Consider the following 27,702-nt stretch of genomic DNA (forward strand, 5'->3'; position numbering starts at 1 on the left):
TTTCATGTTGTGAAATCAGGTTTCAGTATGCAGCGTTAAAAATTATTAAATAAAAATTTATTTACAATATTCACACAGTTTACTGATGCAGATTGAGGTGATGAAGGGGAGGATGGAAGCATTACACAAACGGGAAGAAGAAGTCAAAGGGCAGCTTGGCATCGATGGTGGGCGTGGCTCTGTATCCTGGAACAGCTGCTGCAGATGCAGGGATGAAGGCCACGGAGCTGCTGACCGGGAGGATGCTGCTGCTGGAGAGCACCGTCTGTCGACCACAGTCACGCTGGTCACTTATTAACGCTGACAAATCTGGATTCTTTCTAAAGATTAAATCACCTGTTTGATTACCAGCTGTGTCCAGATAAGCTGATCAGTGAAACATCAGGAGCTTATTGATAAACCTTCCACAGAAAATTATTTCAATGCCATCCTCTGAATAAAATTTATTTCTGTGTGCAGACATAAATAAATCCGTATTTATCAGCCATGAATCATATAAACATCAATCTGAATGAACGTTCCTGCTCATTCACGCGCAGAAACGACCTGGTTGGCCACATGTGGTAACAGCAGAGAGGAAACAGCAGCCACGTTTACCTGGAGCTCAAATATAAAAGCTCACGATTGGAGGGTTGGAGTTACACGGGAGTTCTCCACAAGGTCCCACCTTAAAAACCTGAAACAGCTCTCACGGAAATTTCTGTTAACAGCCACAAAAAGCAGGAAATTAAAGCTTGTTACGTACTCTGTGAGAAGCAAGAACTTTGTTCTCACGGCCGCAATAACAAGAAAAAAAGTTGGTATTAATCCGGTCAGTTCATCCTCCACGAGAAGCGCCGCCTGCATCGGGCGGGGTTGTGCGCGTGGCGTGTCTTTAAATCCCACGTGTTGTTTATGTACTTTCTCACCACCCCAGTCAGATGATCGTTAAAACTATGTGTTCATCTTAGCATCAGGGGAAATGCGGAAGCCACAACTTTCCACGTTAACCACGCCCACCTCACATGTCCGACCAATCACACAACACTTCCCGGAGCCCCATGAGAAGAAAGTTCTTATTATTTATTACACTGTTAAAAACGAAAAGGAAATTAAGGTAATGGTTCAGGATGAGAGGACAGATTTCTGTCAGAAACCATTAAAAAGTGTGTGAATTCTGATGAAACGTCTTCCTTCTGTCACTAAAACACTGGAAATCTTCTAATGAAACAACAACAAACATGAACGTGAAGCAGATGTTTCCTAGAAGAAAATGTTTAGATGGGAAACAAGAAGCTGAGAAAGTGAATGTCTGAATGACCTGAAGCGGAAAACGGAGACTGACTCGGAGGTCGAACGTGTGCTAAAATGTCAGCTGATGTGACCTGAACTTTGTGTGTGAAGCAGGAAACAGATCTGCTGGGTGTCTGTAGTGTTGCCATGGTGATTTAAGTACAAGATTCTGCCTGGACTCAGCCTGAAGCTGCTCTGAAGCTTTGTCTCAAATCTTTATTTTCTGAACAAACCAAATTCCAGTTTTCCCAGCGTAGGAACAACAAGTTTTACTGAGCGGGTGGCTGCAGCATGTGTTTCTACCTTTTAGCCTGGAACACCCATAACGATTTTTGGGCTGTTTATGTCCCGATTTTGCCTCTACCCGACCTCGGACAGGAAACGTCCAATCATCATTGTGTTACGAGCCGATTTGTCCCGATAATCCGCTCTGAAACAGGTCGTAGCCGACAGATGGCAACATTGATTGTGTTTAATATTTCAGAGCCGATTTCTGAGGAACATCAATGACTCGTGCATTGTGACTGCGTGGGTGGTGACGTGGTACGGGATGTAGCCAATCAGAGAGCGAGCTTTTTCTGTTAACAATAGTCCCAAGACCACCATCATTCCCTCGTCCTATATGTCCTCTTCCATGCTGTGTGTTGTGTTTGCCGGTTGTTGCTATGCTTCTTCTTCTACATTTCGACGTTTGTCCGGCTCGGAGGACTAGATTGTAGATCCGCTGCTGGACAGCATCGTCATGTGTGTTGTTCTGTGATTACATTTTCGGCACACACCACACACAATACGATCAAAACAGATTTTTTTATCTTCACGTGTGAGGTCTCGACCAGATAAAAAATCTCATAAGATTAAAAGTCGTTATGTGTGTACCAGGCCTAAGGGACAGACTGGAATCAGAGCGAGTCAGAAAAAGAAGGGCAAAGAGGGGAAAAAACTACAGAGTGAGACATCGTCTTCTTTTTTTTTAAAATCTCTGCTGAGAGTTGCACATGAGCAATAAAGTCCGCCAGGGGAAAAATATGGTGGCGTTCTAGGGAGGAAAACGGCGGCAGAGAACGTTAAAAGTCTGGGATAACTTCACCTTAAACTTACAAAATAAATTAAATACATGTGAGATTTGTAAAGCGGACCTTGTGTACCACGGAAGTACGTCTACAATGCTCGAACATTTAAAGAGGAGGCACGTCGGACTTACTTAACAACCTGAAACAAGCTGAAAGTGAAATAAGATCCATATATAATAATCATGAGATACATAATAGTCGGTGACTAATCGACCTATCAGAATAGTCATTAGTTGCAGCCCTACTCTGAATAACTACATACTGGGACCATGGTGGCAATAAACAAACATACTGTACCAACACAAACTTCCTATAATGTTAGCTCATGCAAAACATCTGAAGAAGCAGGTGTAGGACTGTCAGGAGACCACGATCCAGGTCTAACTTCAGGTCTTACCAAACTGCTGGTGTTGGTCTGGATGACTTCTCTGATGCTCACTATCTGAGCCTGGGGGTTCAGCAGGGATCCATATTTGGTCCATTCAACTTCCAAATGACGTGACAGAGGGATGCTGCAGCCCGGAGAGTCCTGCAGATGATGAAGATCCCCGTTCACTTCAGCTTCATGATCCAACAGCAATTATTTTTATTATTAATACGGATGATCATTTTTACTATTAACTACTAGATATGGCAACATTTTGATAAAAGTAATGGTTATTATTATATTACATTATGTTCATGTCAAATAGACTGAACTCATCACACCTCAGGATTTCCATGTGAAACGAACAATAATAGCTCCAGGACGTTCAGGTGTGTTATTAAAATAATTTTAACTTCTAAATTTTAGAGGAAGTGGGTGCATTTCAGCTGAAACAGGAGAAATGTGGTCTCCCGTGTTTAGACTAAATTCCAGTTTCAGTCCTGGATGCGAGGAAAGCTGGAATCAATTTTTCAGCTTCGCTTTGGGACAAGATGAAATGATAGAAGATACTTCTGGAAACTCTGGAAACCTGTTTGACATGTGAATTAAAAGATAGCTGTGATGACTCAAAGGTTCCTCACATTCGTACTGGGAGCCACGGTAACACCACTCAGAGAGACGACAGTTTGAGTCCCGACCTGTAATCTGAAGTCAGGAACAAACCTGAACTTGTACTCCTACCCAGGAGACCTCCTCCCACCACTGAGGCTCCATTTTCAGACTCACCGAGGGATGCACCAGGCTCCTGATCTGTATCCAGTCCAGTGGACTTTCTAATGGAGAGTTTCCAAAGGAGGCCACATACTGGGGATAGTCTGGTCCTCTGAGAACATCCAGAACCAGCTGGGAGACCAGGGAGCAGTTAGTGTCCTCCAGTCTGCAGAGACAAGTCATTGTTACAAACACAGCAAGACCCACCGACACCACAGTACCAGTTCCCAGGTCCAGGATGTGTTGACTGGAAGAAGCCGTGCCTTAATGTGCAGCCGGACACAGAGTCCAGGCCGAACAGGACGGGGGAGCGCCGATGTGGACCCTGCAGACAGTCTTGGTCTGGACTGCTGTGGAGGACAGACAGAGTGTCTCTGAGGTCCAGGCTTCGGCTGATCCCATTAGAGAGTTGGTCAAGGATGAATCCTGGTCTGTGGAGTCATCATTCCATCACAGAAAAACACACCTGGACATGAACTTTCATCTTTTAATGAAAATGAATCGGTTTTTACGCTACATTCATCCTGAGGGAAAGCAGCTGTAGACTGGGATTGTGCTTCCATGGATTCCTGCTCGGGAAAAGAAAAAAAAAAGGATATTTTGTTGTTCTTGTTCCGGACACGAGCGGCATTCCCACCACGTAACCTGGATTTCCACTGTACTGCACAGGCATGTCTCCTCCGTTCTCCTTTTCAGAAGACAAAAGACAGGTTCAGGATAAGTACAGTTTCAGTCGTTTGCTTCCATTTAGCTGCTTCTTCTCTAGATATTATGAAGCTGCTTCAGTCGCTCACATTTAGATCCACTCGCTTCCTCGTACAGCACCAGTAAAACACACATGAAGCTGCATATCAGTGAAAACACAAGAATCCAGAAACACCCCTGGATGGCATTAAAGTTCATTTAAAATCTTCTTAGTTTTTTACATCAAGGCCTGGCATCCACACAATGTTTTTCTCTCATCAGTTGCTCAGAACAAGAAATAAACAATAATAAAAGCTTTTTTATTTATGTAGGAACTCGAGTCTGAGGAGGTTGGTGTGAGGGAAATCTGGCTGAGGACGGCAGAATATGAAGACGTAGGTGAAGGAGGTCGGTCAGGTTCTGAGGAGCCACCCAGAGGGTTAACGGGTGAGAAGGATGCTGTAGGTGATGTGGGATGGGTTCGGGAGCCAGTTGAGACAGGAACATCGTGAGTTGGAGAGGTCGGTCTGAAACCTGGGGAAGGCTGAACCAGAGAGCCAGCTCCCGCTTTCCTAGTTATGACATGACTGATCACAAAAAAAGGTTACCATGACAACTTGAGTAACTTTCTGAAAAGTTTAGAGCTTTTCCTCCAGGTGGTGGAAAACACTCTGTATGGACCTCAGACCTATCTGAGCTGACGTGGAATTTATTAAATACATCAAATTTCCAATAGGAGAGAAAAATCTTTGGCAGCCAACATGTCCAACAGGAAGTACCTGGATGAACGTGAGCTGGAACTCCTGCTCCAGCAGAACTGCAGCTTGACGGATGAATCCCAGCACCAGAGACACCGTTGCATTCACCACGTATCCGGCCGACGTGTACTTTATCACATAAACAACCTGCGGACACAGAAAGGCTCTACTGAGTCCAGATCCAGAGACCAGATCCTTTCATTTACGGGTTCTGAGTCCAGATAACGTCACACTGACTGGTTAGTCTGCTGCATCACTGAACGTTGTGCTGAGACCCAGATGTCCACAGAATCTGCACCTCTTCTCTTTGGCCTTTCAGTCAACTACCTGATCATTTGTATTTAATTGTGTTTTTATTATAGTTTTGCTGTAAAATACCTTCATTTAACATCAATATTCATCATGTTAAACGTGTTTTAATATGATTTTGAGCAAAGTCTTTCCATAATTTAATCTCTACAATCCTAAACCAGAGAAAGCTGGGACAGAATGGAGGAAAAAAAAAACATTGATTCCTCCACAGCAGACAGAATGAACTATGATGTTTCATATTTTGTCTCCTCAAATTCATGAGTTAACATAAATTTAATTTTTCATTTCACACCTGGAGTGTATTCCAAAACAAGTTGGGACAGAGAAACTCAGGGTTAGTCAGCAAGTCTAAAAGCCCAGAGATTTATGATAGTATGGGTTCGGATCAGGGTTCTGTGATGGTATGGGGTCGGATCAGGTTTCTGATGGTATGGGGTCGGATGAGGGTTCTATGATGGTTTGGGGTTGGATCAGGGTTCAGTGATGGTTTGGGGTTGGATCAGGGTTCTGTCATGGTTTGGGGTCGGATGAGGGTTCTATGATGGTATGGGGTTGGATCAGGGTTCTGAGATGGTTTGGGGTTGGATCAGGGTTCTGTCATGGTATGGGGTTGGATCAGGGTCCTATGATGTTATAGGGTTGGATCAGGGTTCTATGATGGTATAGGGTCAGATCAGGGTTCTATGATGGTATGGGGTCAGATCAGGGTTCTGTGATAGTATGGGGTCGGATCACGGTTCTATGATGGTATGGGGTTGGATCAGGGTTCTGATGGTATGGGTTCAGATTAGGGTTTTGATGGTATGGGGTTGGATAAGGGTTCTGGGATTGTATAGGGTCGGATCAGGGTTCTATGATGGTATGGGGTCAGATCAGGGTTATATGGTGGTATGGGGTCGAATCAGGGTTCTGTGATGGTATGGGGTTGGATCAGGGTTCTGAAGGTATGGGGTCAGATCAGGGTTCTGTGATGGTATGGGGTCAGATCAGGATTCTATGATGTTATGGGGTTAGATCAGGGTTCTGTGATGGTATGGGGTTGGATCAGGTTTTTGATGTTATGGGGTCAGATCAGGGTTCTGTGATAGTATGGGGTCGGATCACGGTTCTATGATGGTATGGGGTTGGATAAGGGTCCTGGGATTGTATGGGGTCAGATCAGGGTTCTGTGATGGTATGGGGTCAGATCAGGTTTCTATGCTGTTATGGGGTCAGATCAGGGTTCTGTGATGGTATGGGGTTGGATCGGGGTTTAAATGTTATGGGGTCAGATCAGGGTTCTATAGGGTTGGATAAGAGACCAGAACCACAACCCCGTACGTCTTTGAATGAAGACTGGGACAAACAGCACCTGAAACTCTCCATCAGTTGGTATCTTCTATGTTAGAACTCCTCTAAAAACTTCCCTAGAGGGGAAAGGTGAGGCTGAGGAACGGTACGTGATGTTGACATAACATGCCCTGCCTGTTGTGATATGTGATGATGTATTATGTGAATGTGTCCTGCTTATGGGAAAAAGTGTGCGAAGGGTAATGGAAAAAATCATTTAGCAAAACAGTGTCGATCAAAGTGCGAAACCAAATCTGTAAGGTTGGTTGATGAACCTGAGCTTTGTGAAACTTTCTTTGTGGGCATGGTGTCATGTGAAGGTGCAGATACTTATAAAAAAGAAAATGATGTATATTCAGACAGTGAGGATTCATGGATTGTTTCTCTCCCTTTAAATTGAGCGTTGGTTGCACTGAGAATTGATACAGGGGCTAATTTGATCAGCATGGCAGATGTATATGCTATGAAGGAAAAGCCCAAAATATTTGATAAAAGAGCGTGTTTAAAATACTACAATGGAAAAGATACTGAAAGCAAAGACTCAAAGTGATGGTAAAGAACAAAGTTCACAATGTACTGTTCACCATTGTATCTGAAGATCGTGAATCATTGCTTAGTGGGGCTACTTCAAAAAAATTAAATCTAGTCAAAAGAGTTTATAATGTTCGCTTGTCACCAAACATGGAAACAGTGAATTCCATTGTGAAGCAGTATGACGATGTGTTTAAAGGTTTGGGATGCTTACCATATACTTACAAGATTCAGCTGAAGGACGATGCAGTACCAGTAAATCATGCATCAAGGCGAGTTCCAGTACCACTTTGGGATAGTCTTAAGAAGGAACTGGACCGAATGAGTCTGTTGAAAGTCATCACCAAAGTAGAGGAACCAACTGAGTGGGTTAACTCTATGGTTTGCGTGGACAAAAAGAACGACAAAAAAGAACTGAGAATATGCATGGATCCTGGTGACTTAAATAAGAACATCAAACGCGAGCATTATCAGATTCCAAAACGAGAAGAAATTGCTAGTGAGATGGCTGGAGCCAAGAATTTTTCGAAGCCAGATGCTGCCCAAGGTTTCTGGCAGATCAGACTGGACGAAAAAAGTTCCAGGTACTGTGCTTCTAATACACCTTTTGGCAGGTACAGGTTTTTGAGGATGCCTTTCGGGATAATTTCAGCTTCTGAAATCTTTCATCGTGCCATGGACAATCTGCTGGAAGCACTTGAAGGTGTTCCTTGTTACGTGGATGATGTAATAATATGGGGTTCCACTTTACAAGAGCATAATGAAGGACTGATCAAAGTGCTACAGAGGGTGCGTGAAAATGGGTTGAAGCTGAATCTAGCCAAATGCCAGTTTGGTGTACCTGAAATCACTTTTCTTGGAGATAAGCTGTCTGCTAAGGGTGTTGAGTTAGATGAGTGTAAGATTAAAGCCATACTTAGCATGCCTAGTCCAACTGATAAGAAAGGTATACTCAGAATAATGGGTATGATCAACTTTGTGGGGAAATTTATACCGAACTTATCAGTGAGAACGTCGGCTTTACGTGAGTTGCTGTGTGACTCTACTGAGTTCAAGTGGACATGCAGACATGAGCGGGAGTGGAATATGTTAAAATCTATTCTTACATCTACGCCAGTGCTAGCTTATTATGATCCAGTTAAACGTCTGAAAATATCAACCGATGCATCTAAAGATGGGCTGGGTGCTGTGTTATTGCAGGTTGAAGACGACACTTGGAAGCCAGTAGCATATGCTTCTAGATCAACGACTAAAACGGAGATGAAGTATGCTCAGATTGAAAAAGAGTGTCTTGGTTGGTCATATGGTTTGGACATTTTTCACTGCTATGTTTATGGTCTACCTACTTTCACGTTGGAGATGGATCACCGCCCACTGGTGTCCGTTGTAAAAAAGGGTCTGGATGAGATGACACCAAGAATTCAGCGCCTCATGATGAAGTTGCAGAGGTATGACTTTGACTTGATATACACGCCTGGCAAGCAGTTGGTGTTGGCAGATGCTTTGTCACATGCACCGGAATTAAGCTGCAGAAGCACAGCTGAAGAAGGGGTGGAAAGGCCCGTGCACATGATTGCTGAGTCTCTACCAGTGTCAGATGCTAAGTCAAAGCAAATCAGTGAAGAAACTGTAAAAGATGCAGAACTTCTGTTGGTGATGTCGCAGCTTCAGACAGGTTGGCCGAGAGGGTCATGTCCGTCGTATTATCACATTAGATCAGAGCTCAGTGTGGTGAATGGATTGTTGCTGAGAGGTAGGAGAATTGTGATTCCTCGTAGCATGAGGACGAACATGCTACAGAAATTACATGAGGGACACTTGGGCATAGAGAAATGCAAGAGAAGAGCAAGAGATGCTGTATACTGGCCAGGTATAAATAAGGATATAGAACAGCTGATCGCAAGATGTGAGGCATGTCAAAAGTATCAGAGCAGTCAGGCAAGGGAACCGATGGTGATTCAGGGTCTTCCCAATGTACCTTAGAAGAGGGCTGGGACAGATCTGTTTCATTACAAAGGAAAGGATTACTTGCTGGTAATTGATTACTACTCCAACTATCCTGAAATAGCCTTGCTCTCAAGCACAAATGCGATTAATGTTATCACACTTGTTAAGTCTATTTTTCTAGACATGGCATACCGGAGACTGTAGTGAGTGATAATGGGCCATGTTACAGTTGCAGAGAGTGGCGGCAGTTCGCTATGCAGTATGGTTTTCAACACGTGACGTCTAGTCCTCAATATGCACAACCTAATGGAACGGCAGAAAAAGGTGTACATATCATCAAACAACTTTTGAGGAAGGCCACTGATAGCAGGTCAGATCCATATTTAGCTCTTTTGAGTTATAGGACAGCTCCGCTAGAGTGTGGTTTATCCCCTGCAGAGTTGCTGATGAATCGCAAGTTGCGTACAACTTTACCTTGCTATACCGATGACAGACAGCAGGTTGGTTTGAAAACTAAACTGGATAATTTGAAAAGGAAACAAAAATATTACTATGATAAGCCAACCAAGGTACTTTCACAGCTGGAGAAGAATGATGTCCGAATATAAGATCAGGTTGCATGGAACAAAAAGGCAATGGTTTTACAGGAAGTTGGACCGAGGTCTTACGAAGTGAAAACTGAGGATGGTAACGTTCTCAGGAGAAATCGTAGACATCTTCTGAAGACTTCAGAAGTCTTCCAAGAAACTAGTTGTGTTAATGAACAAAGTGCGAATGCTGGGATATCTTCTTCTACAGTGTTGGAATGTAAACCAGATGAGCTGAAATCGGAAGAACATGAGCAAGTAAATGAGGGTACATCAGCATCGTCTGTGTTAAGGAGGTCGAGTCGGCATATAAAAAAACCTGATAGGCTGCAATTGTGAACCTGTGGATTCATTGGTGTGTGTTTGACATTGGTTTATGATGGACTGTAAATCATGGGTTGATATGTGCGGAAGGTGAAATGTTTAGTGCTCATGTGTGAGAATACTGGATGTGTTATTTTATTATTAGCAAAACATGTGAAAAAAAAAGAAAAAAAAAAGTAAGAACTATGTGTGTTAGTGGTGTTATATTTTAAAGCAAAGAAATATGTTAAGTGTTTTGATGGAAATTTTAAAAAGGGTTCATTTGGTTGTAAGGGGGATGTTGTGATATGTGATGATGTATTATGTGAATGTGTTGTAACAGCAGAGGGCGCTACTGAACCGACCTGCTGCTGAGACTATATAAGCTAGTAGGCATGAAGAAGTGCTCACCGACAGTATGTATTGACATTTAAACAAGAGCGCAATAAAGTTTAGAGCGTAAGCTCATTTGATCTGTAATGATGCCTCCTCATTGACAGAACAAAACACTGCCCTGCCGTGTTCCCCTGCCCGCCACCGGCAGTGCCCAGGGGAACGGGGGTGTGAGAGGTCCCTATTGCCCTCACCCTCCCTGCTCCAGACTGTTTGTGAAGTGTGTGTTATTCGCAATTAAAACTGAGGGGCAGTGACTGCACTGTGCTGGGAGCGGGGCCACCTTAGCAGCCCCGCCCGCATGGCACGCCCCCAAGAAGTGGTTTGTGAGTTGTGTTTTGAATCAAAACTGAGAGGCGAGTCACCACAGGGTGCAGCCAAGGAGGCCACTTAGATGGCTCCCTCCGCTCCACCCTGCACGACGTCCAAGCCTCACAAATTTTTACTTTTACTTTACACACAAGATTTTACTTGTGTGTGTGTGAGAGAGAGAGAGAGCGAGAGAAAGAGAAAGAGAGAGAAAGAGAAAGAAAGAGAGAGAGAGAGAGAGAGAGGGGGGGGGGGGGGGGGGGGGGGGGGGGGGGGGGGAAGAGGGCTAGAAAGTGAACTTCCCTCTAGATGGTGAGCTGCTAGCAGCACTAGGCACCCCAGCTCCCCGGGAGGCCTCCTCAGGGCAAGACAGGCCGGGAGCAGCCAATCAGCCGCCACCGAACCCAGAGGGCACCAGGGCTCCATACTGCGACCAAATGGTCGCATTTTATGACTAAAATGTGAGATAGCGCGAGTGAATTTTTCATCTACTCATGCAATGGCGACCAATACATTTGCCGGTCTTTTTCTTGTAGTAGTTATAACTGAACGTATTTTGTCACTAACAAACTTCGGCTCCCCTCTTCAGCCCAGAAGTTCACAGTAATGCAAATTAGCTGCTGGTTTGCCGACTCAAACCAACTTCAATACGAGAAAAGGAGACGAACACCAACGAAGAGGACGACAGCCAATGTGCATGTGAGCGTGGAAAACGATTGGCTTATGTGTGAGAAGAGGTGGGTCTTTGGGGAATTTATTATTCCTCAGTGATGCCAACTTAGCGACTTTGTCGCTATATTTAGCGAGTTTTCAGACCCTCTAGCGACTTTTAAAAAAGCGACTAATGACAAATCTAGCGACTTTCTGGTAATATTGGAGCCTTTTGAGACTGATGTGAATGAATGTATTTTACTCTTCCCATTTAGGAGTGGGTGCTGCGCAGACCCCTCCCGCTTACAAAGGGAGCTCCCAGCTGTTTTCAGAGCAGACGACAAAATGACTGTCTGCTGCAAACCACGATGCTTTCCAGAGGGACAAATTAATAAAGTGATGATGGTGATGATGATGTTACTGTCACGGAGTATAAAAAATTGACTGAACCAACTTTTTCTGGAATGTTTCAGGTCAGTTATGTAAAAATGGATCAATATTAAATAATTAAATTAAGCTGAAGTGAAAACAAAGTTAAATATGTTGAGTTCAAACAATCCACTGCATTGTTTTAAATACCTGCATCATCACAGCATTTTCTGATTTCAGGTTACAGTAAAATCTTCTATACTGTTAAATAGTTAAAGGATGACCTGCAAAGTAACCTGGTACAGCAGTACTCTGAACCATGAGCTCAGTAAACTTCCTAAAGTACAACATCACACCTGCTGACTCCAACGTGATGCTGAAAGATTAAAACCTGAGACTTTGTGCTGTTTGGTCAGAAAAGAGATGGACTGTGTGAAAGAAGCAGTTTACACCAGAACCTGGATGACTTACCTTCAGCACCACATTAGCACAGAGGGTGGGCCTGAGAAGAACAGGGCGGAGGTCTTCTCCACCACTGATGGTCAGCTCTGTCTGCGTCCCCTCTGCAGACTGCAGGATGATGGATTTCACCTCCACAGGAACAACCTCCAGGAACACAGTCACAGTTTTTACTTTCTGCTTTATTCTAAGCTTCATTTACAGGTTTACAGGTTTATTCTCTGGAACATGTTGCTGCTCGCTGTAAGTCTGCATGTTATCATGTGATTTTGTTCATGTTGGAGCTTCATGTTTGTTACAGGGAGACCGGCAGTGGAGCAGAACATAAGCAGCTCTTTCTGCAGCAAAGTTAGAAGACAAGTTCAGACTCGGATCATCTGGGCAACACATCTGATTCCCTTCATGTGAACTGATGACAGTCACCTCTGGGTGCGGTCTGAACCGCAGTGTCTGGCTTTCTTCTGCATGTTTAAGGTTGTCTTTAAGTGTGTTCTGTTGCATTCAAAACTTCAGCTGAAGAAACATGAATGTTTGATTCTGAATTAAAGCTCGTCATTAACTGGGATGGAGAACAAATCTCAATAAAGTCCTACTGAGTTCAAATTAGAAACTGTTCAGTTTCAACCCAGTTTAACCCAATTTACAATACCAGTTCCCAAAAAATGTGGGATGCTGTGTAAAATGTAAAAACAGAAGTCATAAACCTCATCAAGTCACATTTCATTTTCCAGTAGAAGATAAACAACATGTCAGATGAAGAAATTTTACCAGTTCATGGACATTTTGAGCTGATAGGGAATGAACTGGAACTGTGGTTGGACTTGTCCGTCTGAAAAGTGTCTCAGCTGAATCACTGACACTTTCCTTGTGGAGTCATTTTACTGAAAGTTTCAGGAAGATAACGCACCCGTGGCTTTGACACAGTGTGTTGTCAGAGTTTCTGAGGACTTCTTTAATTTCATGCCACGAGTGTGAAGTTGAGTCACAAGGCCAGAGCAGCTGAAGATGCACAGAAACTTTACAAAATCACAGAATACTTACTGCTGCATCTGTTTTCTTCCCCTGTGGAGCAGAAAGGACAGTATTTAATAACCTTAACAGACAGTAAAGTTCAGGAACATTTCTGTGGTTTTTAAGCATTGGAGGATTTAAAGAATTCTGGTGATGTTGGTGAATCGACCTTCTCTTCCAGAAGAAAAAACACTGACTGGGACTTCATAAAAGACCCTGGATCAGGACTGAAACCAATAAAAACCCAACGGGCCACTACAGCCATGTGTTGTTGTCCTCCATGGAGGAGGATTGGATCAATAAGAACATATGAAGGGAAAACAGTGGCAGTATTTTAAATTTCTGTTAAATGAAGCTCCTAATTACAAAAACTGGTCCTTCATAAATCTGAATACCAGCTCATATAATGAAGTTTCGACTTGTAACGTATTAAAAGATAAACCAGTAAAAAGTTTCCAGTTACAGTCAAATATTCAGACGAAACAAAAGAGAGTCGCACCTGAAGCTCAGAACTCAGAAAAACTAATGAAATCTAAAACTGCTGCAGCTGAATGAGCGGAGGGAACTTTAAAAGGTATTTTTGATCACATATCAGATCTCTGATAGCAGAATCCTTCCACACAGCAGCTGATCGATCAGAGTGATCAGCTGATATAACAGACAGACAGTTAGCTTCCACTGATCTGTAAAGTCAAATAAATGAGTTTCAGTAGAGTTAAAACTCCAGAAAGTGGCTGCAGCACAGAGCTGGGAAAAACTCTGATACCTGCAGCACGTGAGGCAAAGTCGTACAGCAGGTCTGATCTTCTCTGACTTGGGACAGTATAAAACTTCCTTCTTTCCTTGTGCACATGCTGCTTGGTGTACGATGGCAGCATGCACATGGTTGACACGACTGCGATGCAGACAGAGTGAAAGAATATCTCATAATCTCCGCTGGACGTTCCTCTGCCAGCTAACCGCAGAAACCACTTTCAGGTGCTGGGTTTCAGCTTTTTTTTTTTTTTAAATGAGATTCGTAATGTTGTTGTTATTGTAATTTTATTATGTAAATTGCTGGAACAAAAGCAGTATGAGCTTCAAAGAATCAAGAAATTCGGCAGCCCGTATCGGCCATCGGCTGGGATATACTTGCTGTTAGCACACATCTGCGTACGTATCATGTTCCCAGTGTTCGCTTGGCAGCTGCAATATTGACTTGAATGCTAGAGGCGACCATGAGAACAAGAAAATGAACACAGGTCTGAAGTAAACACAATGGCGGTTAGTTTTGAAGACTGTCTCGCGGATCTTGTCCACAGCTACCAGAGTCTGTAAGATTTTTCCTCCCCGTTGCACAGAGACAAACACTCGTGGCTTAATAGTTGGTAACAAATTGGGGGTTTTGGGGGTTGATGCCCCGGAAATACAATGTTTGGTTTGGTTGACCTTCTTACTATTTCAAAGCCCAAGTGGTCTGTACTGCATTTGTAGTGCTCTCCATGCGGTGACCTCCAATAATGAGCGTTTTTGCCGCGTCATGCTACAGTCGTTTGCAGTAAGTATATACATAAACGTAGTGGATTGCTGATGTGTATGCTAGCGTTCACAGCAAGTATATCCCAGCTCTATGAGAAAAAAAAGAACGGTGTCAGCATCGGTCCCAATAAGTCCATATCGGTCAATTCTTAAAATGTGTGGAAACGTTCCTTTAATCACAGTTAACAAGCATTCAGCATGATGCGGTGATGATGTGAGACTCACAGCAGACAGCTGGATGTTGGTGTAGGTGTTCATGTTGAGTCCTGGCAGGGAGCTGCAGTCCTGATCCAGGACCACACGCCGGGAACACCGACTTCTCTGATCCTTCAGGAATGCTGGAAATAAAAGCAGGAAAAACTAAAGCAGTGACACACATGAAAATATGTTCTCATCAGTTTTACACTGGAACATGTGTGAAAAGTAAAATATGAGAAAACTTAAAAAAGGAAAAAATGAACTCCGCAGGACCTGAGTGAACACCAACAGGAGAGTTTGGTATGTTTTTAGGGGTGACGCTCCACATGTTTAGCTGTTCTGCTCATTCCACAGAAGCTCCACCCATACCAGCTCCACATGGTTGTCAAGGTGATTAATAAGGCTTTCCAATCATGTATAACACAACACCAACTGGTTTTTATTAAAGAGGAGAAATAATTGGCTGAAATAACATTTCCAACTTTGAGGAGTTTGGTATTTATTTACTAGTCTGTAGAAAAATTAACCATGAGGATAATTTCGAAACTAATGTCAGCATTCAAGTTTTAAAAAGTTTTAAAGTTCTGTATAATTATAACGAGATAACACACGAGCTACTCGGAGTGACTTTAATTTAAAGGGAAATAAATATGAAGTTTAAAATCTGAGTTGAAATTTACAGCCAGAAATTAGTTAATAAATGTTTGGTACAAAGGAACGTGTAAAGATAAAAACTAAGCTGGTAATATGATACTTGATTGTCAGACGCGTCTGAAATCTGTTTTGTCACGTCAGCAAAATGTTAAAAAAAAACACTATATAAAAACATGAAATTTGCTCACATTTACACCGTATAGATCATGGACTACACACACACTGGATTCCTTAAAGTTATACATTTAGTTTTAAAACTGACTGATGTATAAAAGAGTTTTTCAGTTTTCACAAGCACACCCAAAGTTTATTACAAAACAAATGAAAGAAAACACACTTAATCATATTCTCTCACACACAAGCTGGAGTCCCACTTCTGAACCTACTCTAAAATAAACTGTCTCTAACTAAAAAATAGCAGTATAAACCAATATTTGTCTTGACACCAGGTGAGGACACTATATCTTAGGGGTCCATCCAGACCAAGAGCTTACCTAACTTACAACTTTTGGTCGTCGCCATGGGAACGACCCAGATCAGGGCAGAGTGGGTCCACACCACAACCATAAGGCTGCAGTGCAGGGCCCTAAATTCCCCTACAAGTACAATCCCCACGGTAATGACCACACGGCCAGAGCAGGCAAAGCTGCCAATGCAGAGAAGCCCATGATGAAAAAATAAATAGTTTGGTTGCAATTCTGTATGAAAAAAACAAAACAAAAACAATACAAATAACAACAAAAAAACAAAACAAAAAAAAACAAGTGTGTGTTTGTGTACAGGTGCTCCATACACCTTATGAGAGTATAAAAAATAATAGGGATAACAATAATTATAACAAAACATTTAAGGCAAACAGAGAATGAAAATTAATAAATAGCTAAATAAATAAAACAAAAAACAACAACAACAAAAAAAGAAAACCTACTGCCATTATTTCTACCACTACTAAAATAATTCATACATTCATTTTCTGTACCACTTCATCTAATTCAGGGTCGCAGGGAAGCTGGAGCCCATCCCAGCAATTAACAGGCGAGAGGGAGGGTACACTTGGACAGGTCACCAGTGCATCGCAGGGCATAATAATAATTACTAATAATTATAAAAATGACAATAACAATAACAACGTTAAGAATAATCATTGTCATCACCATCATCATTCTAATAAATGCATAAATAAGTCATTTTGTTGTTGTGCCTCCACCCTGCTCGCCACAGCTTAGGGTATGTGCCCAAAAAAAGGCCATCCATCAACAAGGAAGAGGCTGGTGTTCTGCTGAGGTGAAAATCTGGATTGTGACATAAAGGGGTGAACTTTGAGCACCGCGCTCCCAGGGCATCACCTGGCCAGCGTTTGCTCTCTCCCCAACAAGAGCTGCTTCTTCTGAACAGGACCAACAGAGACTTTGCACATGCAGCAGCTCTTTGTTTCACAGAAATGGCTCTGAGACTCCATCCTGGACAGCGGACAGCATCTCCCGGGCTTTCAGCTGTTCCGCGTTGACCGCGTCATGGAGTTGTTGGGGAAATCAAAGGGTGGCGAAATATGCTACATACACAATATACACAAAGGCTGGTGTACTGATGTCACAGTGGTACACAAACATTGCGACCCAAACCTAGAGTTCCTTGATCTGAACTGTAAGCCTTTTTATTCACTGCAGGACTTTTTCCTCCTTCATCTTGGTGGGGATCTACATCCCGCCTCAGTGAGCCTATCCAGCAGCTGGCTGAACAGATCACACATTTATAACGGGATCATGTGGACTCTCTGGTTGTAATTTTAGGGGAATTTAACCGAACAACACTCAGCCATAAATCAGCCTAAATGCAGACAACATGTGAATTGTCCCAACAGGGACAAAAGCCTGTTTGACCATTATTTCACCGTTCTGAAACATGCTTATCGCTGTGTCCGTCGCACAGCTTTGGGTCACTCTGACCACTGCCTAGTCCACCTCATTCCAGCCTAAAGGCAGAAACTAAAATCTGCTAGGCCTGTAGTTAGGACTGTGAAGAAGCAGTCAGAAGAAGCCGAACAGAAATTCCAGGACTGTTTTGATTCCACTGACAGGAGTGTTTTTGAAGCTGCAGCCACCAACCGTGATGAACTTGCAGACACTGTGACATCTTACACTAGCTTTTGTGAGGATGAATGTGTGCCAACCAAGTAATTTCACTCATACAGTAACAATAAACCTCTGTTCACTCCAAAACTTAAGATGTCGAGCCAAGGAGTATGCAGGAGTGGAGACAGGGCCCTGTACAGGCAGGCCAGGAACACACTTGAAAGGTAGATCAGTGGCCAAGAAGCTCTAGGCTGAAAAGCTGTGGAACCAGTTTTCAGCTAACGACCCATCAACAGTGTGGAGAGGCCTGCAGGTGATCACCAGCTACAGGAGATGTCCCCCATGTTGAAGCCAACAAAGCCCTGCCTAAAGGCCTCAACAGCTTCTACTGCAGATTTGAGTAGGAGCCCTTCACACTTCTTCCTCTCCTACTGCATCCCCTCCTCCCACTGACAATGACCCCCCTGGCTCAGCACTCATCTCAGCCCCCTGACCCACTTCAACTCAACAACAGTGAAGTGAACCGAACGCTCCAGAGACAGAGGACCAGGAAAGCTCCAGGTCCAGATGGAGTGTCCCCTCCTGTCTGCGGGCCTGTGCAGATCAGCTGGCTTGTGTCCACACTCAGCTCTTCATCAGATCTTCGGAGCTGAGTGAAGCCCCCTCCTGCTTTAAGCCTCCACCATGATACCAGTCCCCAAGAAACCCACCATCCCAGGACTAAATAACTACAGGGCTGTTATATCTGTAGTTATAAAGTCCTTTGAATTCCTGGTGTTAGGCCACCTGAAGTCCCTCACAGGAAACCTGCTGGACCCCAGCAGTTTGCCTACCAGGCAAACAGGTTGGTGGATGATGCAGTTAACATGGGACTGCATTACATCCTGCATTACCTGGACTGTCCTGGGATCTATGCAGGACCTATGTTTGTGGACTTCAGCTCTGCATTCAACACCATCACCATGCACCAAACTTTCCCATCTGACTGCCGCCTGCCCTCTGTAAGCAGATCCTTAGCTTCCTCACTGACAGAGGGTAGCAGGTGAGGCTAGGACAGTTCACCTCGGACACCTGGGCCATCAACACTGGTGTTTCAAAGGGATGTGTCCTCTCTCCACTGCTCTTCTCCCTCAACAGCAATGACTGTGCCTCCACAGACCCCTCTGTGAAGCTCCTGAAGTTTGCAGACGGCACCACTATCATCGGTCTTATGCAGACTGGTCACCATCCTGGATATCAACAGCAGATGGATCAGCCAGAGGTCTGGTGCAGTCGGAACAATCTGGAGCTGAACATGCTCAAGACGGTAGAAATGACTGTGGACTTTATGAGACACCCCCTGCTCTACCCCCACTCACAGTCCTCAGTAGCACTGTGTCCATTGTCGAGAGCTTCACATTCCTGGGCCCGATCCTCTCTCAGGGTCTGAAGTGGGAGCAGAACATCAGCTCCACAGACTGCCCCACAAGCTGCTGCTATACAGCAGTCATGGAGTCTGTCCTGTGCTCCTCCATCACTGTTTGGTGTGAAACTAAGAACCCTGCAGACCAGGTCTAACAGGAGCCTCAGAACCCTGCAGGCCAAGACTAACAGGCACCTAAGAACCCTGCAGACCAGGTCTAACAGGAGCCTCAGAACCCTGCAGACCAGGACTAACAGGAGCCTCAGGACCCTGCAGACCAGGTCTAACAGGAGCCTCAGAACCCTGCAGACCAGGACTAACAGGAGTCTCAGGACTCTACAGACCAACACTAACAGGAAACTCAGAACCCTGCAGACCTGGACTAACAGGGACTGAAACAGCTTCTCTCCACTGCAGTCACTTTATTGAACAGATAGCTGTTGCACCTCATCACTCACATTTCATTTTCTACCTCTACTGCATCTACTGTATACAGTGTAAACTGATTTAATATCTGTAGTTGTAATTTATATTTGCACATATTGCTCTTTATATATTAGACACCAATATATAAGAGTCTGTTTTATTACTTGCTACTTATTTTATTAATTTTTACTTATCCTAATACTTGCACTACAGTGATAAAATCTGCCTGCAAAAAATTCCTTGTATGAGTTTATACTTGGTGAATAAAAGCTGATTCTGATTCTCACAGTGTGCAGTGGTGGAGTTTGTGGTTCTGAGGACGCTCCACCGGGCTGTCAGAGTCGTAGATTTGGCAGAGCTTTTAAGTAGTTGTGATTTTTAAGTGAGGTATTAAGGAATGATAGCTCTAATATTTTCAGATTTTGGCAGTATTTCTGCTCTAAATTGAAGTATTTTTATTGGTGCTTCTAGCCCGCCTTGAGGTTTATTTTTTGAAGGGTTGAATACTTGATCTTGGCTTTCTTATTTTTCAAGAAAAACAGTGAAATTGAACTGTTGAGTGATGAGAAGCATTGAAAAAAATCATTTATTTGAGGAAAATTTTCCTTTTGCTATGCAGCCTGACAGAGCGGGAGATTTAACCAGCGTTTTAGATCATCTTGCATTGTTCTAAGAAGTGGTGAGTAGTTAAGTGAACATAACTCTGACAGCCTGGGGGAGAAACTGATATCCAAATATTTATTATTTCCAACTCTAAGTGATGGAAGTGAAGTCTGAGGTGCAGAATCCCAGACATTATCTGACAGTGGAAGTAAGGTGGATTAATTCCAGTTTACTGTATAATTAGATATTTTAGAGAAGCTGTTGATGATTGTGAATGTCTCCTGCACTACCTGGATGGGGTGTAAGTGTAGGAAAATATTGTCAGCATATAAACTAACTTTGTGTTGTGTGTTTGCAGACTTAATTCCCTGAATCGTGTTATTTTGACAGACTGCTTGTGTGAGTGGTTGAATGAAAATTGTGCATAATGAAGGAGAGGGGTCATCCTTGTTGTGTTCCCCGGTAGAGAGTGTATGAAGGAGAAGTGATCCCATTTGTTGTGATGGTGGCTCTGGGTGAAGTAAAAAATATTTTTATCCAATGAATGTACGACTCCCTAAACCCAAACCGACGCAGTGTATAAAACAAGAATGGCCAGTTAACTCCGTCGAAGCGTCCAGTGATGCAATAATTGCATTAACAATAAAAAGTTTGAGCCCCTCAGGGGACGAATATTAACACCTTTCAGTTTGGTCCTTTGGCCAGACCCTCAACGCTACTGCCTACTAGTGTCTGCTAAATAACCGTAGACTAGAATAGAAAAGCGAATAATCTGCTGTATTCCATTATTCATGAAGATGGTCGGATCAACGAGAGTTTTTGTTTCTTTATGTTTGATGCTAATGCATCTGTAGTGATTTTCAAGTCCGGCCTGCAGCTGGTGGGTAGTGTTGGATCTTCATCTGGCTTTATTCCAGCTGCATTCATATGTAACGGAGTTTCTGACGTCGTTTCCTTTACGAGTCTGTCAAATAATAGAGAGCGAATGTTCCAGAATTGCTTGTAAAACTTTACGCCATCAGGTCCTGGTAATTTATTGGTGGGCATCTGGAGTGGAGCTAAACAGTTCTGTTAATGTGAGTCCAGCATTTCTATTGTTTTCTTGGATAATCGAGGCAGTTTTATGATAAAAAATAAAAAAGGCTCTTGTTTCTTCTGGATTAGGTTCTTGTTTAGGTGAATATCGTTCACATGTGGAATGTTCTGTTTATTTCAGCTGGATCATCAATGACTTCCCCTGCTGAGTTTTTTTTCTGGTATTAATTTTTTATCTTTCTTCAATCAAATAGATGTGTAAGCTATTGCCCTGACTTATTGTTTTATTTAAAGTTTTGGTATTTAACTGTTGGATAATAAACTGTGTGTTTGTGTGAATGATTTCTTCTGTTGCTGTTGGCCAGCCCTGATAATCCTCTGTTCTAACAGAGTCTCCGTTTCCAGTTCTGGTTTCTTCTTGTGTGATGAAAATGAAAATGTTTTTCCTCTGATGACAACTTTGCTTGTTTCCACAAAGTTGCAGCAGAAATTTCTGGGGATTCGTTCAGTTCCATAAAGAATCCACTGTCTCAAATAAAGAAATGAACTCTGAGTCGTCGAGTAGAGAAACACTAAAGCGCCATCTTGAGGGGGTTTAACGTACCATTTCAAACTCAGTGTTAAAGACACAAGTCACTAATTATAATTGGATGTGTTGCAGTTTGTTTTACAAAGGCTAGTAATAAATAACTTATTAGGAAGTGGTCCAAACAGGAAAATGACCGATGTGGAGAAATGTGTATATCTTCTATCTGATGGGTGTGACGTTCTGCCAGTTTTTGTATTTTGTGGTAGAATGGTCTTTTTCTGGATTTAAGTGTTAAAATCTCCTCCGGTTATTATATTTTAACTTCCCCGTAATATTGAAATGGTTATGAAAAAGGAAGGGACATCATCATTTGGTCCGTATATATCACATACTGCTGCATTTACACCGACAGGCTCTGTAACAAGTGAATGAAGGTTGAGTCCTCATCTTTTCTTTACTCTGATTGAAACGCCTCCTCGTCTGCTGCTGAGAAGACCCGATCGTTGCACATTCCGTGTTGACGGCAGTTACCTGCAGGACTGTTCACACAGTCAGCGGTGACAGCAGCAGCTGGAAGGTACAGCATTCCTCCATCCTCGCCATCTCCTGCTGTCAGCATCACATCCCCAAACTGAAAAGAGTCAACATGATGCTTCAGAGATGTAGTGAAACAACGTGTAAACAAGCATCTGCTCAGTCCACCTCAGGTTCACGGAAAGTGTCAACAAATATAAAAATGTGTTTATTAAAAGCTTTGGACGCTCATCCTTCCCTCCTGTTCATCAGGAAGGAAGGAGAATTGTTCTCCCGATGGTTCCTCTGAGATGGAGTCAGAAGGAGTCTCCCTGTCATCCTCCCTGCTGCCTCATTCTGAATTAAACCATCAAGGCTCTGTGGTTTGCAGTGGTATCCGTTCATGGTTAACATGAAGGAAGCACTGGGAAGAATCCATGTGAGCTTAAACTCACTTTCTGTGAATGGTTGATCTTTAATTTGATAAAAGCTCAAACTTAAAAAGACTTTCAACATTTTCCAGGTTTCCTGGACTGCTGGCCTCTGTTGGTTGTGGTGTTTGGTCTGTTCAGGTGGGTGGAACAGGTAACAGTCTAAAGGTGTAGATGAGCACTAGTATTTTAGAAACCACTGCAGCTGATGAACTCGGTTTATAAACATCCTCAAAGTGTCTATTTTAGCCTCTTCTTAACAGACCTGCACAGGAAGCAGCAGATCCTACAGCACAGAAGATGTTTGCAGCCACCAGGAAGCAGCAATGCTAACATGTAGCATAGCAACATGATGGGAGAAACTCAGCTAAAAGACTCTACCAAGCACTGACATCCAAACCAAACACAGTTCAAACCCCAGCAGTTATATGTGAATGTAAGAAAACCAGGACAACAGCTTTGTCCACTTTAAAGTTTCTGCTAATTTTTCCACACAAACAAGGAGTCACATGACAGCAGAGACTCTGCTGGATACAAAGACGTCTGTCTCATCACTGTGGGACAGAAACTCTGGAGCGAGCAGCCAGAACCAGAAATTATGTCTTATTGTTGCTGTTTGTGGAGAAAAGTTTGATTTCAGCTCTAAAAACTGCTAATGTTTCTCCTGTGACTGAAATGAGCCATGAAGGTCCTGCTGGTTTCCATGGAGATAAAAGAGGTTTTATAGTGAAGGATTCACTCTTCCTATCATAGACTATGTTGGGCTTCACTTCTTTCTGGATCCTCATGGTGTTTCTAAGGTGAATGTGGGGCTCTGACCATTGATAGAAGTGACCATCATCATCATCAGCCGATGGCTTCCTGACATATTTACATGCGTAACACCTAAATTAAACACCTGGAAACCTGGTCAAGTTCACTTTTACCTTCTACCTTTGCACAGTTCCTCCTCAGATATTACTTTACTCATTCCTAGGTGAAGGTGGCTTCGATCATGCAGTTTAATTTGAAAGTAATTTTCTTTTAGGAGGAGATAACTGGGTATCATTAAAATACAGACCATTAATTATTCTGTAGACACAAGATATTAATAATAATAATAATAATAATAACAACAATAGTCTCTGCATTTGACCCACGTCTAGTAGGTTTACTAGAAAGTAGGGGGCTGCCATATTTGGGCGCCCAGGGAGCACGTTGATGTGTTGGCCTTCAGTGAACAACCAGTAATGAATGGGTATTTTCATACTGTTTATTTCTATAGTGATAATAATTAATGATCCTCACCTGGTATCCAGATGAAGCCTGGACCTCTGCAGGAAACATCTTATCGCTGCTGACAGAGCCGAATATGAAGCTAGTGAACTGTTTAAAGAGCTCCTCAAAGTTGGATTCAGTTGGTAGAGTCGGTGAGGGATGAGACAATCCATCAACACCTGCACAGAGTAAACAGACAGCAGCTGGTACCGACTCAAAGCCAAACTCACAAACCTGGATATTATCAGGCATCTATGTTGTACATTTCACACATGTATCTGCAGCATTTATAGATTTATCAGGGTATTTCCCTCTTTAATCAAGAAAAAAAATAGTTAACTAGTCTGGAGTCACTGTGTGAAGTAAAACAAGCGTACTCTGAATATATATATATACATATATATATATATATATATATACATATATATATATATATATGTATATATATATCAATTTATGTTTTTCATATAGGGATAAAAGATAACTATCGGCCCAACGATTATCGGCCCGATAGGAAATGATTACGTGGTCAAGTCCGATATCATAATAACTTGCCCCGATAACATTTTGTCAGCACGGCAGTGCTCCGCTTATACTCTGAGACCTGAATGGTCTGCAGTGAATGCTGCGTTCATGTGACGTTGGCATAAAAAGAGAAAATCTTTCTGACTGGAAAAACGTAAGAATAACCCCTCATGCTGGAAGATAACTCGTTAAAACTCGCTCATAGTTTTGGTGTTTTTGTTATTTCTTATCTAACCAGAAAACTGAATTACTGACTTAAACCGACATCCAGTGTATTTTTCGACATGTTACAATAGAAGCGTGAACTTGAAAAGGCTGGAAGCACGACTAGCAAACGTGGGAAAGGGGAATTTCCATCACTCCATGAATGCAGCATCACCAGCATGCAGCACAGCGTGCTTATGTTTGACATGGCATCAGTAGTGTGGGAATTCGCTGGTTACTTGTAATAATTATTATTATGATTTTGTAATAACTGTTTTAAACAATACTACAAACCTGATCAGTCACCTGAAACATAATCATTGTTTCGACAGTTATGAAAGTGTGTGAGGACGCCTGCTGCCAAAGACGCAAAAACCTTAAAGCCAACCGCAAAGAAGCCACCGGGACTGATAAACATCTGTGAGGTGTATTTGCCAGACATGACCCACAGGCGAAGCTTTTGAAGATTTAATCATGGAAATGATGGCGCTTGACGACCAGCCCTTTACCCTCCTTGAGGACGGAGGCTTTTCTAGTCTGATTCATCATTTGGAGCCACGGTTTACGATGCCGAGCCACCGCTACTTTGCTGATGTGCTCCTTCCATCCAAGTATGATGCTATCGCCAAATGTATTCACACATTATATCCAATAGTTCTGTTTGATATCTTTAGAAAATGTTTGAGAGGCATGCTAAAGGTTTTTCACTGGAAAAAAAATCAATGTCTCTTCATATAAACAATGGAAAGTCTTTTAGGTTTTGTTAGTATTGATGTCATGATCTTAAGTGTGTTTGTTATCGGTTATCGGTTTAAAAAATGGTTATCGTGCATCCCTATTTTCTTATGTACATTTCTTAAACATTGTGTGAGACTTTCTGTAAAAGAAAGACACTTTCATTATTTAACAAAGTAAACCTCTGACTGATTCATAGATGAAGAGCTCTGAAGACTCACGGTTCTGTGACTGAATACAGAAGACATCGTAGTTTGTCTCCTTCTGGACCGATGACGTCAGCTCTGAGTAACCGTCTATTTTTGTCCTCAAAGTATATGAAGCTACGTCCCGCTCGCACAGCTGCCTGCTGCCTCTGCAGAGTCATGGAGAAAAAGAAAGACTCATGCACACATATAAGAAATCCAAACACAGAATTTCATTATTATTAGATTCATTATTTCTCTCTTCTGTATGTGATAAGCTATCTGAAGCTTAAAGAATTCCAGCACTTCCCAGTTTTTCCAGTTACAGTCATAAACCCAGCAGAACAATTTAAAAATGAGACTGGTATAATTAAACTGCACAGACACTCGAGCCACTAAACGAACCACTGGAATAACGATCAGAATACACAGAATATATTTGATTAATTAAATATAGTCATTTATTACAGAGGTTTTTATTTTTGTTTCTGCTGTCAATAATAAGAGTTGTTCTGTAGCTGCTCTGTAAGAAATGTGGACTAACACCTCCATCTCCACATGGAGCTCCTCTCTGGATGAACGATACTCACCTTACAGAACCAACGGAGCACCTGGTGAACAGAGACTCCTCCTCCTTACACTTTCTGTCACAGCAGCAGTTCATGTCACACACATCCTGGTGGTCATCACAGGGACACAACCTGCCAACTAACACACACATCTGATCAGCCAATCACATGGCAGCATGTAGTCATGTAGACATGGTGAAGACGACTTGCTGAGGTTCAAACTGAGCATCAGAATGATGGGAGCTACACAGAAATAAATGGACCTTAAATGCATTTTCTTAAATAGAATAAAGGTTTCACATATCAGACACTGTGCTTCAACAAATCTACCAGCTCTGTATAATTCAGCCAAGACATAAACATCCCAAGTCTAGAAGTTTTCAGCAGAACCTGGTCTAATGTGCACTGCATGCCAACTCCCCCCACCCCATAAAACTACCCCTTATTTCATTTTCTTAAGTATAATAAAAGGTTTCACAATTAGAAACTGAAATGAGGTGACCCTCACACATCCAGGATCACAGAGGTCACTATTTCTGATTCACAACGTGTGACTTTACTGTACCTCCATTATAATGAACTCAGACTTAAATACAAGTGTTTACACTGTCTGCGCTCGTCTTCTAAAGGCCTATTTATGCTCTCTAAGCAAAACACCGGAATACTTTCAGCCCTGCATGGTTATTGGTCTGAGTGTTTAAAGGGATTTTCACACACAACCATCTCCAGGGTTTCCAGAGAATGGTCTGAAGAAGAGAAAATATCCAGTGAGCAGCAGTTGTCTGGACCAGAATGTCTTGTTGATGTCAGAGGTCAGAGGAGAATGGACAGACTGGTTGGAGATGATAGAAAGACAACAGGAAGTCCAATAAGCACTGGTTCCCACCAAGGTCTGCAGAACAGCATCTCTGAACACACAACACGTCCAGCCTTGAAGCAGATGGGCTACAGCAGCAGAAGACCACACCGGGTGCCTCTCCTGGGATATTTTCATGATGTCCCACTTTAGGCCCCTTTACACCAACGTGGCCTGGTTTAACCAGCAGAGCCGACCTGAGGATTGTTGCTGACCATGTCCATCCCTTTATGACCACAGTGGAGCATCTTCTGATGGATACATCCAACATAACTTTGACCAAATTTAATCACACTCCATGCAAACAATACATTTCTCAGCGCCCTATTTTGTGCCCAGACTATTGAAGGAATGAATTAATCGTTAAGCTATCAAATCCAGTTAAATAAATGCCACTTGGGCTCCAGGTGACCCTGACCGCGACAAAGCGTTCACAGCAAACCACTTTTCCTCTGAGTTAAACCGTGATGGTAAATTAAACATTAATAAGCGGGGGTAGCCGGTGTTTACCGTCGGTCACCGGGGTGAGGAGGCTGCCGGAGACGGGCAGCGGCTCGGCGGGTGGGACAGGCTCCGTGCTGCTGTAGCTCGGTGTTGGGGTCGTTGTCGGGGGCTTTGGGAGGTCCGTAGTTGTATAATTATCTGTAGCATTATAAATAAAGCTTTGGTCGTCCAGAGCAGTCGTATTAAAGTCACCGCTTGTTGCTGGTTGGTCTGTAGAAGCGGAAATAATCAAGACAAATGCAGAGAAAATGGTTAAACTGAACCAAACTATAATGGCCGAGGCCGCCATCTTTGTTTAACCGTTGCTATGGTTCTTCTTCTTCTTCTTCTTCTCTTCTTCTTCTTCTTCTTCTTCTTCTTCTT

General features: G+C 42.8%; 1 protein-coding gene across 1 annotated transcript; it reads right to left on the minus strand.

The window, feature by feature from the left end:
* Positions 1–40: 40 nt before the first annotated feature.
* Positions 41–27,702, minus strand: tctn1 (tectonic family member 1). Its single transcript, XM_041990272.1, has 14 exons — positions 27,346–27,702; positions 26,001–26,118; positions 25,447–25,580; positions 23,792–23,940; positions 22,092–22,191; positions 14,867–14,979; positions 13,154–13,174; positions 12,125–12,259; positions 4,944–5,069; positions 4,080–4,168; positions 3,744–3,881; positions 3,496–3,646; positions 2,740–2,871; positions 41–265 (listed from the first exon to the last, which is right to left on the minus strand). Exons 1-14 carry the CDS (start codon positions 27,626–27,628, stop codon positions 122–124), a joined length of 1,833 nt encoding a protein of 610 aa, XP_041846206.1. The 5' UTR covers positions 27,629–27,702; the 3' UTR covers positions 41–121.

This window comes from Melanotaenia boesemani, chromosome 7 (assembly GCF_017639745.1).
Source record: "Melanotaenia boesemani isolate fMelBoe1 chromosome 7, fMelBoe1.pri, whole genome shotgun sequence".
NCBI classification, from domain to species: Eukaryota; Metazoa; Chordata; class Actinopteri; order Atheriniformes; family Melanotaeniidae; genus Melanotaenia; species Melanotaenia boesemani.